General features: G+C 36.2%; 1 protein-coding gene across 3 annotated transcripts in view; it reads right to left on the reverse strand.

The window, feature by feature from the left end:
- Positions 1-10,899: 10,899 nt before the first annotated feature.
- The window catches only part of LOC135195516 (talin-1-like), a 46,678-nt gene continuing 44,285 nt past the window's right edge, over positions 10,900-13,292 (reverse strand). For all 3 annotated transcript variants that reach the window (XM_064221753.1, XM_064221751.1, XM_064221752.1), the window contains exon 31: positions 10,900-12,180. In XM_064221753.1, coding sequence (XP_064077823.1) covers positions 12,120-12,180 — 61 coding nt within the window. In that variant the 3' untranslated portion in view covers positions 10,900-12,119. The remainder of the gene's footprint in view (positions 12,181-13,292) is intronic.

Raw genomic sequence — 13,292 nt, forward strand, 5'->3', positions numbered from 1 at the left:
ACCTTCTTGTCCACAGAGTACCCCTGATGCAGACCTCCAATTATTGCCATCCTGCCTGAATTCGGTGTCTCACCTCTTGGTCCATGCTTCCACTATCCTCCAATACGGCCACCCTAAGTACTTGAACTTCTGTACTTTCTTTATTTCTTCCCCACCCAATCTTATGCTACTTCTTAATGCACTGGGTTATGTGGGTGGTAATTCTAAGCCCTCATTCCACAGTAAAGTAGACTATAGCAGTTGACGTTTTCCTACGCTATTTTACTTACTGAACATGAATTTAAAGTAATATTTATTCGGACGACTGTAATTAACCTCCAGGGGCCAGTACTAAACACGGCGAAATACATTGGACGCCCCAATCCCTATATTATAGTGGATGTCGTATCCGCGGTTGTTTCTTGCAGGGTAATTCTAAAGACTAGTTCCGCACGGAATGCAAGGAACGTAACCGCGGATACGACATCTGTAAGTGTTTACATAATAAAAAATATGGAATGTTAGTCCATATATATAAAAGTCTAAAACTAAAGAGGTCAACCAGATTGCTTGCAGGAATGTGATCAGACTAGAGACGCTAAAGATGACGTATACAATAAGTATGTAAGCTAAGATAACATGCCGTCACCTGTAGTCATTCAATTGTTTATAAACATTAGTCCAAGCTCCCTGCTTGAGACAACTACCCCGACCTATTATTAAACGGCCTACGTGATCTGTAGCGTGTCTCATTCGATTGTGTGTTCGTATGAAACTATGTCATCTGATAGTATGTTCATATTCGTAACGAACTACTGTCTGTTCCTTCATAACTTGTAACAGAGATGGTAGACAGGCAGAAGAGAGTTAGCTATCGTCATTAGAAGACCTGTACCTCTTTACCTAAGCTTTATCATGTAGAGGAATAGGATTAGCCATCATCATTGGCAGAAGCGATCAAGCTAACGTCATAGAAGACTTGTACGATCATACCTGATCTTCATCATGTAAAACTTCAGAAGAATATTACTATTTTATACCTTGTGTTTTCTACAAGAACCTCACCGAACCATGAGTTCAACACATCGTCGTAAAGATAATACCGACTTCGTAAGTGATCTACAAAACCCCAGACACTCCATTGAAGATGGAAGTGCAATACCAACCGACTTAGCGTATAGATTATCGCTAGTCTAACATTACCTCATAGGGCGCCTTATCATACAAGGCACAAGCCCTAATATTGGTGGCCAGCGGACCAGAAGAACTCTACAACGTCCTACGAAGATAAACCAGAATAATAAATCATGTATCATAAGAAATCAACGACGACGGAAGCAGCAGATTCTTCAAGCAACATAGTATCATCGTTAGTGAGCGACTTCAGAAAACAATAAGAACTCTTCAACGACGACGAAAGCAACAGATTCTTCAAGCAACTTAGTATCATTGTTTAGTGAATAACTTCAAGAAACAAAACCGACGTGTCTTTTTTCCTACGACAACGCAAGCTTCGTCTCTCATTAGAATCATTCAAGAAAACATCGTTAGTGAGCGTTTCCGGCACTCCAAGAAACAAACCGAACGCGTCTGCAGCATCGGATCTTTCAAGGGCTCGAATCATCGAAACAACGCGCACGGGAGAAACTGAAGCCAAACCAGGTCGTCCGCTAAATAGAGAAGGAGGACCAAGGCCGTGTGTCGTTATCGGAACACCGTGACTTCCCACAAAAGCAAGCTAAGTACAATTTTTTATTCATTTGGAGTAACTTTGAGTGTTTCCTTTGCAGGTCGAATTTCGTTATTCCTGTGGCTGAAGTTACGAGACATTCTTAATCTTACTTTTTTACAGAAATTATCTACATCATTGAGATTTCGCTACTGCGAGTTTTTATCTTTGAGTGTCTGTTTCCAGAAGTTCTACTGAAATATCATAATCATATACTATGTTAATTTTATCATTTTTGGGAGTGATTATTAATCCCTTACGTAACAAATCATATTAAACAGTGAATATGCGTTTACGCAGTGGACGTCCCTGTATTTGTACAGATGCATGGATAGGGTCGTTAAGCACCGTAGTGATTAGAAAACACACAAAAACAAGTGGACACCCGTACAAATCTAGATAAATTAGAGGTAACACTATTTCGGGTCATGACAATAAATGCTCCTTTGCAAGTCCCGATCGCAGTTTTAGCCTTGAGTTTTTGAGTTATATAAAATATCGAACCTCAATGACTCAACTTAACTTTTAAAAATATGGCTGGATTGCAAGGAATAACATGTCTGTAAAAAACTTTCATCAGGCTAAATGCGCTGACCAGGATCCCTCACTATTTCAAATTTTAGCAAAGAATGAAGTACAAACAGTTAATATGAATACAGTAGAGATAACTTGTCTTATTAGTAATCGCTCAGTTCCTAATAGTTCGTCATTCATTGCTTTATACGTAACCAGCAACATAATGCTAAAAACACACAATACGTTGCCGATGGTAATAAAGAGAAGGATCCTAATTATTACAAAAAGAAATAGAAACAGTAGCCTTTCAGAATCAAACAAGCAAACTCGGTTACTGTGTCACCTAGTCAAGCGGTCAAGGTTAGTCAAAAACTGCCGAAGTGTTCAAAACATAGCAAATTCCACACAATAAGCGACTCTAGCAGAGTGGGGAAAAGCGATGTTGGTTCATACCAATATCTTTTGAATAAAAAGGATTTTTTCTATGAAACACACGACCGTATAAGTAATCAGAGCAGGTTTTCGTTTTAATTTAATACATTAAGTTATAATAAATACTGGTGGATTAAGCTCAACTGTACGCGCCGTAAAAATTAGAATATCTTGTTTTATTCTTTAGTACACGCAATATCTTGTATTTACGGACTCACCGTCTGTTGTTCGAACTTCCCTAATGAGAAGTCCGGATAAGCGAGCGCTTAACAAGATACCTCTATAGTTATAAAAAACATTGATCTGTATCTAGTGTAATTGTAAGATTCATCTAGGGGTATACAAAATATTATCTTACATCCTGCAATAAAGGCGTGTTTATCAAAGGGAAATCCTATAAACCTTCAAACATATTAAAATCCGTTTTGAACAAAAAATGAGACAGTTAATCAAATAATAACTTATATAAAAAAAAAGAACAAATCATTTGTCTCATAAAATCGTAACATTGTTCAAATGACCCAACAGAATTCTCCCACAACCGCAGTCGCAATTTGCACGCAAAATCTCGAGAAGCATGCACCCTCGAATGTCTTAGTGCGTGTAAAAAGACTTTGCTGGGAAATGAAATTTTAATCCTTCCCGACACTCTGAAATATAACGATTTCCGCGAACAAAGCCCTAAAAGTATACATATCGTGGATACGGAAGTTATAAATATCGCATTTTTTTTATTGTTGCTAACTTTTAATCACGCCCAACCAGTCGTAGATGAATCTCTCCTGATAATCTATCTAAATTAATATCCGTAAAGTCATCCAAGCAGAGGTGATTCAGCAGAATTTTTTTTTTCTTTTACCTGAATACCAGGAAGTTTCTCCACTGGCGAGTGATCTCTGGAAAAAAAACGGATGTAATTTAACACAAAACACGGTTTAAGGACAAACATAAAGCTATATACGTACCTTCGTGTAGAACCCCAATGAAATTTCAAAATAGAAATAAATGACGACGTTGAAAAATGTTAGTAATAGGAGTCATTAGGAAATCAAATAGCCCATATAATTTTTTCTCTCAAACGTCATGTCATAAAGGATCGGACTTGGCGTATCTGCGTAGATTTTCTGTCGCTTAAACAAGGAAACGACTTCCGATAGTTTCCAGTGCGATGTACCGACGACATCTTATCTCTGTTAGGTTAGAATAAATTTTTTTCACCAACTTGGACTTACTTAAATGCTTTTACCAGATACCATTACCTAAGTGATTGTACCTCATACACCGTTTTCAGCACACCCAGGGGACATTATCAATTTTTACGTATGCCTCCGGCTTACGTTGCGCCCCAAATTACAATATAGTGTTTGGAGACTTTTAGGGGATAACCTACATGCCTATATGGATGATCTTGTAATCTTTTCTAATACCTTAGAAGTACATTCACATAAAGTAGAGCTAGTGCTACAGAGACAAAGACAAATAATCTCAGAGTAAAATATCTAAATGTGAGTTTTAAAAAACCGAACATGTTTATCTAGGTTTTATGTGTCTGGTCAAGGTCTTAAAAGTAGTCCATGGTAAGGTGTCGGCTATTCATAACTTTCCGGTACTTATTAACGTAAAAGGGGGATACAGCACTTTTGCGCTGTAGTGGGTATTACAATCGTATGTAAATATGTAACTCTTCAATCATGACAGCTCCTTTAACAGATCTTACGAAGAAGCAGAGCGTAGATTTATTATGGTCTGAAAAGCATCAACAGGCGTTCGATATCTTAAAAGCGGAAAATGCAGCTTACCTAACTTAAAAATCCCTGATTTAAATAAGGAATTTTTTTTTTATTGCAACAGACGCCTCAGACCAAGGGGTAAGAGGGATACTACTTCAGTAAAATATGATAAACAGTTCTTCCCTATAGCTTTTTATTCACGTAAACTAAAGCCCTCTGAAAGTAAATATACAGTAATAGGCAAGGAAGGGCTAGGTATCTTTAACTCACTAGTATATTTTAAGTTCATAATCTATGGTTATCCTGATAAAGTCTTACTGAACATGAGTCCTTTACCGAGTTTTTTCAAAGGCTTTAATCACAGTCCAAAAGGAACTCGGTGACAAATGATCATTCAGGTCTTTGGAGCCAAGATAAGATATCTACCTGGGAAAGCAATAATCATAGCTGACGCATTATCCCGCAATCCCGCACCATACAGCAAAGAAACCATTAATTAGACTAAAAGATATAGAAACATCCGTACCTATTGTTTAAAACCGTATCTAAACAAGAAAATTCCTTAACCCAAGAGATCGCGAGCATTGAATATCTGGGTCGGAGCGCAGAACTGTTACAAACTGAACAAAGCAAGTGTCAGCAGCAATAAACACCAAACAATAAACACTTCGAAACGGAAACAGGGTCAGTGGCTAAGCAAAAACAATAAACACTTTTGAGCAGAAACCCTAAAGCAAAAGTACATTTAAAGTATGTGTATCAGAATAATGTAATCAAGGTAAATATTATATGTAGGTCTGTGACGAGGAAAACCCGAAGAACACAGCAGATGACTAACGACCAGGTAGTAATAATAATCTCTTTCATACCAATCGTCATAAACTGGTTGCATTCCGTCATCCAGGGTTCCCTCCTATGTCACAGAAAGCCAAATCACTATTTTACTGGCCTACAATGCTTACAGATATAAAAAGCACATAACTAATTGTAACACGTGTCATGAAAACAAGGGATACACTAAGACACCTGTCAGTTTAGGAGCCTATCCTGTGCCAAATCAATCCTTGAAAGAATATACGTAGAATTATTAACAGAATTACGAGTCTGACAGAGGGAATAAACACTTCTTAGTGTTAATAGTTCCTTGACACGTTATATAGAAATTAATAGCACTAAAACAAACACCGAAATTGAGTGCGTTAGGAATATTTATGAGTGCTAAATCAGTAAATATGGAATTCAACACATAATAATCTGTGACTCGGGTGGTGTAAATCAATAATAATCTCCTTAACACGTTGTGTGAATTCCTTTCCATTAAGAAAACCATAATATATTTGATCACCCAGAATCAATCGGTTTGGTAGAATAACGGATAATTAAATAGGAAGTGTCAATGTCTTACGAGTTACAACTCGTGATGTTGGATCCGAACTGGATTATAGCGGTTCTCGCGGTTTTTAAATACCTTTATCATTGATATCTTGTATCTATAGAATTGATGCCGCAAGTAGCCTTATACGGTACGCCGCTAGAACACTTTTCCACATCTTAAGCCAACCATTAATTTATCAAAGATATATAAAAAAATATATAAATAAATAAATATAAAAAAAATAAAATAAATATGGATACAAGTGGAGTCAATATAATACACTCCGTAAGAAGTCGGAAGGGTTACAAATTATAATAAAAAAGGAATCACGATAATATCAATAAGCAAAACGTAACCATTAAATATCCAAATATATATGCGTAAAGATTTGAACTCTAACTTAACGCTTTAGTAATGACAAATAAGCTAAAAGTTCAAACACATATCAAAACCTACTGACATATTGTCTGTCCCGGTGATTTATATTCGTAGTCAATGAAAAAAAAAAAATTAAATAAATAAATAAATAAATAAACTAATAATAAATAAAATAAATAAAATAAAAATAAAATAAAAGAGATTTTAAAGTCAGGAAGTCTAGAAGTGAAAATGTTATCTATGGAATAATCCTATATGAATCTTATACAGGGCTAATAATATATATAGAATTTGTATGGAAACCTTTTTCATATAGTTTGAATAAGGAATATTTATTTAACATAATGCCAACATGAAACTAATATATTGTTCAATTTTGGTACTGTTGTTTTTTTTTTTTTCAGACATTCTTCTCATGCGGGTGGAGAATTAAAACACTAAAATATCATTTGAAAATACTAAAGTCGTATCTCTTACAGCAAGTAACGTAACTCTTAGCTGGCTGAGAGCAATCTCCTGCCAAGTGACGACGTCATCATTGCCGTATCAGCATTTGTTCCTTTTAACCTCAATAATCTGCTTACACAGGCTTCATCTGTGTGTCGTCTCTGCTTGCAAAAGCAGATTGACTGGAGAAAGGAATGCTTAGTTCATGAACTTCACATGTGGTTCATAGGTCACATGACAGGCCACATAACATATTCTTATCCGTGTGTGTAATGCAATTAGTTAAGGACTTGTAATCATTTTAAAATTAATGAACAATATAAGCAAATAGAATTTCTATAACAACAAAATGAATTAATTTTTTTTTTTCTGAACCTCATAGACAATTAGAGTCAATAATTCAGCTTATGACATGGGTAAACGGACATTTAGAATTATCAAGTTGTGGATAAGAAATATTTACTTGCAACATTAGCCTATTACAATTCAAGTAAAACATTCATGGGAAAATGTCACATTTTCTTGAAAAACCCAAAGTTTATTTAGAAATTAGTTACATAGTGGGTTTTTTTTTCGTTGCATCTCCTACCTATTAATAATGTTTTAAAAATTAACCTCAGAGGATGCGCACGAGAAAATTGAATATGAAACTTTTGTTAGGGCACATAGAATCATGATTAATCTTCTCTTTGACTCTTATGTTGCCTGGCAATTTTACAATTAGCTCCGTTTTCCACTTCTTTGTCTAGTAACTTACTACCAGTAATATCGAATTTTCTTTGAGATTCGTAATGATATCTATTTATTTTTTATAATTCTGGATATTTTTACAAGTCATCATAGACCTGGATAGGTTCACTCATTGTTAATGCCATGGATAAAAAAGTTTGTACAGCGGACTCTTCTGAATTCCAAAATATCAGCGAATTCATGTGGGTTAAGTCTGGTCTAAATGGCTCTCTTCCCTCCCCTGTATTTGGATGTCGTCTGAATTTACTTTGCCCTTGTGACAAGTATAATTTCACTTGCAGGCTGATTAATGGAACCGGTTACAGTATCCTGCAGTACGAGAGTTTCACATAGCAACTTCAAAAAAATCGTTCGTCGCAGCGGACGACTACAGTCAAGTAACAACCGCCTACAATGTGAAAGGAATTTCATGGACTTCTTCGACCGACACCGTATCTCGTCGTTAATCTCGTTTTCATGCGGAACGCTCCAGCGGCTGTCGGAATTCGACTACAAAAGGGACATACTTCCGACAATTACGACCCGAAGGATATTCAACTCTACTTTGCTGGCGAAGGACTCGTGCTGGGGATGTTTTTTTTATTCATCGCGAACGTAATCGTGTAGCTTAGGATGCAGAGAATAAGTATGAGCGCAAAATGGAACGTTGGACCCGCCCAGGCAAATTTTCCCCTTGTTTTAACCATTGAAAAAGGCCGTTTCAGTGGCTATAGGTGGTTGTCTGGAACTGTGTAATGGACGAAAAGTGGTTCGAAAGCTAGTTAAATGTGAAGTAGTATAACCTCGGTCATGTATCCTATATATATAAATGATCATAAATAACAGAATCTAAATATAATCTTTTGCGATGTACGCAATAGGAATCTCTTATATATAATTGATCATAAATAACAGAGTCGAAATATATCTTTGCGTGTACGCAATAGGAATCTCTTATATAGATGATCATAAATAACAGAATCTAAATATATCTTTGCGTGTACGCAATAGGAATCTATTTAAAGTGCACATATATTAATCATAATTATATGAATCCATATACATATGTATAAACAAATCAGGTAGCCTCTAATCAATATGTTACCTTTTATCATACCAATATCTGCAGTTATTTATGAGTTAGAATATGAATTACTAATCAGATATATAACATTTAGCATAAAAATCAACGAATCAATCAGCATAAACATTAATAATTTTATCAATTCATATATGAAATTTTTTATCAGTTAAAATATGATTTTTATCATGTTAATCTTCATTCTATGCAATTATCAGAGTACATTAGTATTTTCTGTAGCATAAGTATCTTAAAGAGATGAAGTGAAAAACTGTATCATTATATATCCGTGATCACTATTATTTACCAATATCATTGTTTTATATTTTATTACTTGATCAATTCATGTACACAATGAATTTTTTTTGTTTTATTTACTTATATATATATATATATTCACATAGTGTCTGTATCACACTCCTATAAGTCAAATGCAAGTCAAGTTTGAGTAATATTCAGTAGTTGGTTTTGGTAGCTGACCGAGCTGATGTAAGTGTTTACATAATAAAAATATGGAATGTTAGTCCATATATATAAAAGTCTAAAACTAAAGAGGTCAACCAGATTGCTTGCAGGAATGTGATCAGACTAGAGACGCTAAAGATGACGTATACAATAAGTATGTAAGCTAAGATAACATGCCGTCACCTGTAGTCATTCAATTGTTTATAAACATTAGTCCAAGCTCCCTGCTTGAGACAACTACCCCGACCTATTATTAAACGGCCTACGTGATCTGTAGCGTGTCTCATTCGATTGTGTGTTCGTATGAAACTATGTCATCTGATAGTATGTTCATATGTTCGAACTACTGTCTGTTCCTTCATAACTTGTAACAGAGATGGTAGACAGGCAGAAGAGAGTTAGCTATCGTCATTAGAAGACCTGTACCTCTTTACCTAAGCTTTATCATGTAGAGGAATAGGATTAGCCATCATCATTGGCAGAAGCGATCAAGCTAACGTCATAGAAGACTTGTACGATCATACCTGATCTTCATCATGTAAAACTTCAGAAGAATATACTATTTTTATACCTTGTGTTTTCTACAAGAACCTCACCGAACCATGAGTTCAACACATCGTCGTAAAGATAATACCGACTTCGTAAGTGATCTACAAAACCCCAGACACTCCATTGAAGATGGAAGTGCAATACCAACCGACTTAGCGTATAGATTATCGCTAGTCTAACATTACCTCATAGGCGCCTTATCATACAAGGCACAAGCCCTAATACATCCACTAGGGATTGGAATGTCCAATGTATTTCGCCGTTTAGTACTGGCCCCTGGGGGTTAATTACAGTCGTCCGAATAAATATTACTTTAAATTCTTGTTCAGTAAGTAAAATAACGTATGAAAACGCCAACTGCCATAGTCTACTTTACCGCAGAATGAGGGCTTAGAATTACCAAAGTGACCACTGCTGAATCTTCATTAGATAAAATTTAAATCTTCCACTCATTGAGCTTTTCGTATAATACAGCTATTAAAACGGTTTGTTCTATTACCTTACCATTCAAAATATAGTAGAAGTCTACGGGTAAATGATTGTCAATATATACACAAACAGAATCTTACATCGAAAAACATCTCGATAAATCTAAAATAATATCATTACTATTATTATTTATACACAACAACTCGATGGATGACTTCTACACTACTACTCAATGTTAAATCCATTACCATTTTATAACTATCTTCATGTAGTTACTAACTAATCAAGATAAAAGGCCAGCATTGATAAAATAAACTGAATACCCGTTACAGGCACCACTCAACAAAATTCAATTAGATATAAGGTAAAGGGATCGTTAAACCATTATTTAAAAAGACTTGACTAGCAATTCGCGTTTACGTTTGCTCGATAACTTGTAGTAAACGCTCGATTACCTCAGTGTGAATTTATCAGTATACTACCTATTCGATTTCTTCCCATTATTAAAAATATTATAACCTACCTTACACATAAAATCACAAACACCTCACCTGATGGACCATATCATAACCAAAATTTTCTGTGGATTGTCAGATTTGTACTTCATTTGTAATACGTTGGCAGGACTCTACGGTAAAGCACCGCTACGTCTGTTTTGAGCAGTCTGTCACAGAGTAATGTCACCTCCTTCCTCCAAGGCGGAGCAAAGCTAACTGCTCACCCGTGACCCTCAAGTGGCCTCAACTCATTGCCTTGTAGTACTATGTTTGAGTAAACAAACTTCGATATTTTCCTCTGTGCGAATGGTAAACAAAATAAGGCTAAAAAAAATGTCCGAATAAATCATAATGGGAAATTTGTTGGTAAACAGCGGCTATAGGTAAACAAAGGCCGTCTCGGAAATCCTTTGCACTGCTCTGACACTTTTTTTTCTTAACAATCTTACGTACTTTCATACTCTAAACGGAATTATTTCCTCGTTACTCAATTTGACATCCTTCAAAGTATTCAAGTAATTACATTCCTGCTTCTTATATGATTGCTAAGGTTAGAAAATGAGTTAAGAACACAATTTTTTTATTATGAAAAACATGATGACAAGTCATATTCGCCTTATTATCAACGCACCGTTACTGCGCAGCAAATGTAGTTTCTGTGAGATTAAATAACAAAAGCAAAAGACATTGGGGCACTATCTTTTCGAACTTTGGCAACTGACAATAAGTTTAGATATGTGGTGTCTTGGGCCACTTAGTAAACTAGATTTAAAAACGAGAGAATCTTTAATTGTATACATATATAATCAACAGTCTATGTGTATGTGTGTATGTATGTATATATTACACCAACACATACAAGCTCTTCTTCATAGCTGAAAAGCACGTTGAAATTTTATGTAACATACAGACAACAAGCAAATATAAATCTAGGATAACATAACATATGAAGCGTAGAATTACCACTCATAAATCTTGGTATGGTGGAGTCTACAGCCCAGGATTCACTGCTACAATTATCCTTTTAATTGTTGAAACAATGAGGAACTTTTAGTGCAGAATATGTCAGCGGCGTCTATTTGCTAATCAGGCATAAGCAGAATTCCTATCAGTATCACTTGAACCTCCTCTCCACACACTGGAGCATTTAACTGTGTTGCTCCAGAATATTAACTGTTATACGTTTTCTATCATCCACAACACACCCAAACACACACACACGCACGCTCTCTCTCTCTCTCTCTCTCTCTCTCTCTCTCTCTCTCTCTCTCTCTCTCTCTCTCTCTCATATTTACGGCTGCAACCCCCAAGTTCCCATCTCATTTGGTGACTTACGCATCACACCGTTACAAGAAAGCTGTTGCTATAATTGTATTTCAAGCGAGTTAAATAGATTTCTGTGGTTCTAAAGCTTCTTTCCTACTTCAGTTGTCCCTCACTGTTTACCAGGCGACTTTTAATGTTGCTTCTAAAGTAGCTTTGTCCACTTTGCAGTACAGCTTCTTACAAACTCCTATTTCACTCGGACAGTCATACACACACAGTGTGGAGGTCCTATAAAATACGCTTCCAGCAGCAACAACATGTATAAATAATATAAAAAGTTATTTTCAAGAATATTAAGAGTCCTTCCTTTACAGAGAGCTGAGGGTTTCTCTTTGTCATCGGAGTTCTTTGGGCGGTAATCTCCCATCTTCGGTGGTCTCATTCCTTCTTAACCATCGTCCAAAAGACAGGAATTTCGTAGTATCACATAGCTTCGAAATCTCTCTCTCTCTCTCGCCTAGACGTGCGGCTTGTAGGTGATTTTAAGCTTCCTGTTTTTGCTGTTGGCTGACTCAGTGCTGGAAAAAAAGGACTATTTCAGCAGATAGGAAAGGCATCATTTGTTTGTATGGTATTTTTACATTGCATGAAACCAGTGGTTATTCAGCAACGGGACCAACGACTTTACGTGACTTCCGAACCACGTCGAGAGTGAACGTCTATCACCAGAAATACACATCTCTCACTCCTCAATGGAATGCCCGAGAGTCGAGTTCGCGGCCACCAAGGTGGCACGCCAACACCATACCGACCACGCCACTGAGGCGCTTAGGAAAACCATTACAATCATCATCATTTGCATATGTAACTGTTTCTCCTGATCATCAGAATAACTGTTTTTATATTTATGAATTTCGACATTTTTAAGTTTTGAACTTTTTCACTGATATTGCGAGCAAAATGCACAAGATTCTAGAGTAACTAAATCAGTAAGTTGTAATATGACTTTAAAATATATAATCAAAAGCATCAAAAGTATTGTCATTTGCAGTGTTGAATCGTCAGGGGCAACTAGTCACTTAAAAATGGATGCAAAATGTGTATTGAGATTGGGGAGTAAAACCTCCCTTTTATCACTTTACTTATACAACTGGCTTTCTATTGTAACAACACTGAGAGGAGATTATACGTCATGGGTTATTTGCTTCTGTGTTAAACGTTGTACTGCTTACAAATCTATTTTTATTTATCGTTTCCTTTATACTTCGACTTTAGCGACTTCTAAAAATATGGAATGAAAGGTAAGTACAGAATGTAGACGTCGTTAGGCCAAAGGCCAGGCACTGGGACCTATGAGGCCATTCAGCCCTGAAACGAAAATTGACATTGAAAAGGTTTGTAAGGTATATGAGGGTGACAACCTCAAAGCAGTTGCACTAAGAATTCGTTAGGAGAGGGTGGAAAGTAAGATGGAAGGAAGAGAATATGAGTGGAGGTACAGTAAAATGAATGAAAGGGGGTTGTAGCTAGAGGCCGAATGGACTCTGCAAAAAACCTTATTGCCAACAGTGCACCACATGAGGTGCACTGAAGGCACTATCCCACCCCCTGAGGGAGGAAAGGTAAGTATATATAGCTTAATTATGTTGAAAGGAACGAAGTTGTCCGCCAGATAACACACTAAATTTTT

Source organism: Macrobrachium nipponense, chromosome 16, assembly GCF_015104395.2.
Source record: "Macrobrachium nipponense isolate FS-2020 chromosome 16, ASM1510439v2, whole genome shotgun sequence".
NCBI lineage: Eukaryota > Metazoa > Arthropoda > Malacostraca > Decapoda > Palaemonidae > Macrobrachium > Macrobrachium nipponense.